General features: G+C 38.3%; 1 protein-coding gene across 1 annotated transcript; it reads left to right on the top strand.

Annotated features, from left to right (window-relative positions):
* Window positions 1-153: 153 nt before the first annotated feature.
* LOC101848494 lies at window positions 154-4,715 on the top strand (the record flags this gene model as incomplete). Its single annotated transcript, XM_005113476.3, is given in 2 exon segments — window positions 154-465; window positions 1,065-4,715. Coding segments are annotated over 2 exon segments (417 nt in total), but the record flags the coding sequence as incomplete, so codon positions are not given.
* Between the last annotated feature and the right edge of the window lie 1,435 nt (window positions 4,716-6,150).

Genomic DNA, 6,150 nt, shown 5'->3' with positions numbered 1-6,150 from the left:
GAGAGAGAGAGAGAGAGAGAGAGAGAGAGAGAGAGAGAAATATGAGGTGACTTTTTTATCCACATAGTAAACTGAAATCTTGGGTACTGTTGTATGAATAAAATGTTTCTCAGATGAAGAAGATCATTAGCTCTATCTTTCTTTTTTTTCCAGCACTCTGAGGATTCGTGGTCAGAGGAAGAGGAAGGGGAGGTCAGTGACGATGAAACTCCCCGTCGACCACCATGTCGACAGTCGTTCTCGACCTTGAGTTCAGAAGGGGTTTTCTCAGAGGAAGACAACACAAGTGAGATCTCCCGTGACCGGGACGGGAGTGGTGACGGGGGTCTTTTGTCCACGGGCAGTGCAGAGAACCTGCAGGCAGAGCTGGCCAAGTGCACCTGTGTGTCCGACGGTCTCTCCGATCGGGAGAACACTGTGCGCAAAATGAAGGATAAAGTCACTTCTCCTGATCGGATCTTTGAGGTAGGGGAACAATATTTTAGGAGTCTAGGTATCATTTTTTCTTGAAATCAGTTTGACCTTGTGACTTACCTGTATGGCCGTGTAATGCATTATAGATATTTATGAGAAAGAAAGTCAGGGCTCACTCAGAGAAAAGTGTTTTGCTTAATTTGTTTGATAAAAGAATTACCGATAGACCAACTTGTAACAGCTAGTGGCAGTTACTTGTTGGACATCAATTGACTTTGTCAAATCGATAATCAAAGTTCTGATGGGGTTGTGCTGACGTCTATCACGTTTTTCATTGAATTGTAAGAATACAAACAAATGTAACTGTTGCTGGATCGATAACAACAACTAACTGAGTCGTAACTATTGACTCTTCTTTGATGCTTGATCAGTTGGTTTTGGTGAATGGACACCCTAACATTGTTTGAGTCATGTTGTACGAAACAAAATTAATACTGTCTGTTTCGTAGTCTTCAAAGGATAGATTTAAGAATTTAAAAAAGTACTTTTTCCTCTTTGAATACTATGCTCTGTTTTAATTCTTTTAATTTATATTTATATCGTCAGAAATCTTTTTTACATGGTTCTCTTTTCACTTTATTTCCCTCCAGAAATCAGACACAGAAACAAGCACAGACTCTGATGAGTGTTCAGACATGACTGTCTCGTCCACCATACACAAGACACGCTCCTACGAATCTAGCACACAGTGGTAGCGCTGACAGGACATAGAAGGTCTAGAAGAACTCTTCAAGGATTAAACGCTGTTTTTTGGACCCGTTAATAAACACTCCTAGACAGCAGTGCAGCTCTACAGCAAAGTATGGCAGTTATTGTCTGCTCTAAACTTCAGCTGTGCAACATCGATGTCCCAGTACTTGTTTTCTGTCCATAGCACCAACAGTAAAAGTGTGTGTGTGTGTGTGTGTGTGTGTGTGTGTGTGTGTGTGTGTGTGTGTGTGTGTGTGTGTGTGTGTTTACGTGTTATGGTCTTGAGGAAGCACAGTCCATACACAGGAGCACCACATTGACATATGGATACTGCTGTAAAGTACATAGCGATAGTACATAATGAAAGTACACAACGATAGTACATGTGCATGTATCTAGTGTGTGGGTCACAAAAAGTTACAGTAAATTCCTAAAACCTTATGCTGGTCTCGTGGCTTTTGTCACCGCCGGTTTTCCTTTTTGGATACTACAACTCCGTACAAGAAGTGAGCACAGCATTTACTGAACTGTTATTTCATGGAAGATTTCTATTACAAGGATTGCGTAAAGTGTTTGTTTTTTTGAGCAGAAACAGTGTTCTTCGTTCCTCACACAAAAAAACGCATGGATCCTTGATCGAGCAAAATCTGTGTGCTCCATATTGCGAGTCAAGCTTTTTGTGTTATGACTACTGGGCAAGAACTGCATGCACCATACGTCTACAGCTCATCTGGAGCTAGCAGTCAACAGTGCCAGTTTTTCTCCAGGTTCACTCAGTCACACAAGGTCCATCAATGTCGCTATGAGTTGGCTCTGGGATCTATGAGAGAATTGTCACAACCACAACCTTCACTACTGACTAAATATGTGGCTACAAACAAAAAATTGCAGACTCAAAGAAGATAAGTGGATCTTCATGGTCTTCATCTACTGCAAAGCTGTTGTCCCAGACCGAAATATGGTGTGAATGACTATTGTCATCAGGACTCCATTTCAGCTGAAATTTGGTGCGGAGCAACCCGTTTATGGTCGAATGTGATGTAAATTCCAGTCGCAGTCTTTTTACTGTGACATAAGTTGTCCTTGTATTCTCGCGAAAAAGTGAGGATATTTGACTCTCATTAATATGTATATATGTATTGAAGAAAAAATGTGTTTTCATCAAAATAGCAGCCCCAGTGCTTGCATTGTGGGATGGTTGGGGACTTCCTGGAGTAAAAGCATAGAAACTTGCTTCTGATGGAGATCGTGGAATGGCCTGTGGTTCTGGTTCCACTGATTAAAGACCATGACAGACTCAAACTCTGGTCAGCTCCTGTGCTGGTTACATTCTGAACCACACAACCCATGGACTGTCACAAAAAGTCAATTCAGTTTGTGGCTTGTAGAGAAAGTGTTGTTAGTCATAAAATGTTTTAAATCTTTTCCACATATGGTTTAAAGGAAAGGTTTACTTTACTTCTGTATCTTATGTATTTCTTTAAACATGCTAGGTAGCGTAGGTCTTCTTTTCTTCAATAACAGTTCTTCATCTTGCAAGTTGGAATTGTTCAATATCAAAAGTGCTCCAGAAATTATGTGTCTTTATTTTCAGAAAAAGCTGCTGGGAGTCTTTGTGCTTTCTATGCTTTCATGTCAAACAAGTTTAATTCCAAATCGTGTATGATGATGGAGTGAATTTGAAAACAAAAATGACTTTTTAGTGTTGGAGGATACTGATACATGTTTTTATAGTGGTGTTAACATGATTTAGCAGATATCAACACTTTAGATCTGTGAAATGTATTAGGCCTTAGTATCTTTAAGCTCTTCTTTTCTCATGATCAGAGATCATCGCGAAAGTGCCTGAATATGATCCAAATTCATGCCTATTTCAACAAAGGCTGCTGGGATCTTGGATACATCAATTGTTCTCAGCTGGGGAGGTCATGTGGTGGGTGGTCAAGGCCATTGCAATTTCCTGGTCCTCACACTGAGTTCAGGAATACTTTGTAGTGGAAATATAGTTTTCACGCGCAAGTTACAGAGTAGAACGACTGGGTAATGGTCAAATAAACAGAAACAACAAAGAGATAATGAAGAAGTAAGACCGGTCTCCGATGTTCTCCAGTGAACTCTGTGATGGTTACAGCTGTGGAAAGGGATCAGGGCTGAAGCTTTAGTACAATGGAGATGATTTGCTCATAAAGGAAGGAGAACAGTAGCTACCATTTACTATGTGAATAAAGTCCTGGCTGTTGATTGAGTATGTGGATGTATACATTATAATAGTATGTCTTAGAAATACTCAGCTCTTTTCTAATTTCTTTTGATTCCTATTTCTGTTCTCTCTCATGTCCTGTTTCTTCTCTATTAAACAGCTATTTGTTGATGCAGAGTAGTAAGTACAGATAGTAATATTCCATTGTCTCTTGGTAAGGCAAGAACTGAGAGGTTCTAAAATGTTCATCTTAAGCTCCTTGAATATATTTTACGCTGACGTGATAACATCACCGACTATCGTATGGAAAGAAAAAGTTATTTTTGGTTCATATTTTTTTCACATTGAGTGAGAATTGTATGACAAAAAGTAAAGGGTCAGAATAGTTTATGGAGTAATACGGAAGTAGTCCCAAGTCAAAAGTTATTTAAATTTGTTTTGTTATCTTTTGTTACCTCAAAAGAAAACTTTCCCTGTCAGTGTTTAGAAATGTAACTTGAAGACATAATATGCACTATTTTTTCAACATCTATAAAGGACCTTTTTTGACAACTGGCCAACAAGAAAACTTGGTTGTGCATGCTATCATTGAAACAAAAAACTCTCAATTTGTATCGGGGGCTCTAAAATGTTTGAGGTATCTTTGAGTCTTCCCGTACTTTTGTACTATCAACGGCTGCCTGAGCTCTCGGACATTAGTAAAATTTGTGCTGATACGTTGTCAAATTTTACAGCCTTTGAATATGCTTGTTATTTTTGACTGTAGGTCAGTCGTGCATGTCTGTTGATTCAAGAGATTTTGTCGAATATAGCAGAATCAGTTAGGGTCAGAGTTTTGAAGCCGGTCCTGAAAACAAGTCACTATTTCTTATGTAATGGGAACTGCTTGTCTCACCGTCAATATTTCGGTAAAGTTCATTAACATAGTCATCTTCTTCATAACTGAAAGCAAGTGACACTTGATTCATTGTCTTATTTTGTGATAAATTGAAAGAAAAATGTTTGTTTAACTGTATTGTGACAGGGTATACACGTATATTCCTTGGTTTTGAAGTATTTAATTGCTTGAATTTTGGAGCCAAAATAATTAGTCTGTAATCTCAAGATTTGGTAAACATTTCCTTTCTAGGACAAGTTCCCAACATCTGAAGAGTTTCTCTAAAGACTGAACAAGGTTGAAACTGTGAGCTATTGTGACAAACGTGATATTCTGAAGTATTTGTGATAGATCCATCACCACAATTGTCATTCACATTTAGACATGTTAGGTACACTCGGATTGTTGATCACAAGACTTCTTTTAACATTATGATTTAACCCCCTCCCTCTCTCCCCACTTTAAAAAAAAAAAGCTATCAACAAATGACATCCATTCTTGAATTTAAACTGTTCACAGAACTAAATACTTTGGGGATGTTGGTCTAGAGCAGTATTTTGCTCCTGATTGATCTTCCATTGGGTTTGTTTTTATCCTCTCATGCCAGTAATTTGGGTTTTTTTCCCTTCAAAAGTATATAAGTACATTGCTATGATGCTTTCTCACTCTCCTGTTTCCTCTCTGTGAACTTTGAATGTGTATAAATAGTTCCTGGAATTATTGTCAACAACAGAAACTTTTGTGATGAATTTCTATCCTCTTGTTCTTTCGATCATGTGATTTCTGTTAGCCGACCCCTGGCTCTTGTGTACATAATATCAATGTTTGTTTCATGGGTGACTGCGTTAGAGTGATACAATACTTCCTTATTATGACTTCTATTGTCCTAGACTTGAAGCATCTTTGTGCTACTACTACTCCTCTGATTGTGAGAATGTGCAAACGTAAGGGTTAGGCTTAATATAAGCTTAAGGGTTAGGCTTAATGTAAGGGTTAGGATTTCTTAAATCTAGTTTCGTGAGGTTGAAGTTAGAAGTTAAGCTGTTTTGATATTGTACATTTTTTTGTGAACAGAGAAGGGGAAGCAATGACGGATAATTTTATGATAGTTGATAGATCTTCTGTCTCTAGTCTGCTCTGTGGAGTTGTTCTGTTTCTGTCATTTTGATCTTGTCACATAATGTCTTGATTAATGTCTATATTTAACACCTCTGTTGTATATGTCAAATGTGTGGGTGCATTGGCTTGACACAGTCCTGCGACGGTGAATTAATGCACTCTCTGCCCCTTTGTAAAGCCACAATTCTCAACTTTTTGTGTCAGATGTCCACTCATGAATATAAGCTAGCTTATCTTTGACCATACAGCAATGGGAATTTCCATGCATTGAGTTTCAGTGAGACAGCCAAGAGCACTAACACACCTATCTTAAGAGAGGGTAAAGGTAGAAGTCAGCAAACCCAAGGTGAACATGACTTTTTCTTCTTGCTATACAGCAATGGTAAAAACTTGGCCCTTTCGTCTATAGTCTTCAAACTTTGGTATATGAATCTGGCATTATGGCGCCTTTGACTAGGAGATAAAGATATGTGACCTGAAATGATAAAACTAGACGTTACAGACCCCTCCCAAGTGTCTGTCTTATTAGGAGTATTAATCTCTTGTTATAGTATAATGAGTGTTACCAAAACTTGATTTTTATGAGTGTAGCGAAAACTTGATTTAATGAAGCTTTGCAAGAATATCATCAGTCGGGTTTCAATTGGCTTAACTTATTATTAGATTAAGATTTTGTTATTTTGGGTTGGCTGAATGTTCACTAGAGGCTCTCTCTGTGTATGTGTACATGTGTACGTGCGTGTGTGTGTGTGTGTGTGTATGTGTGTGTGTGTGTATGTGTGTGTTCTTG

The sequence above is a fragment of the Aplysia californica genome, unplaced genomic scaffold (genome assembly GCF_000002075.1).
Source record: "Aplysia californica isolate F4 #8 unplaced genomic scaffold, AplCal3.0 scaffold02681, whole genome shotgun sequence".
In the NCBI taxonomy this organism is placed as follows: Eukaryota; Metazoa; Mollusca; class Gastropoda; order Aplysiida; family Aplysiidae; genus Aplysia; species Aplysia californica.
Note: the sequence above shows the minus strand (reverse complement) of the source record. Positions and strands in the feature narration are given on the sequence as shown.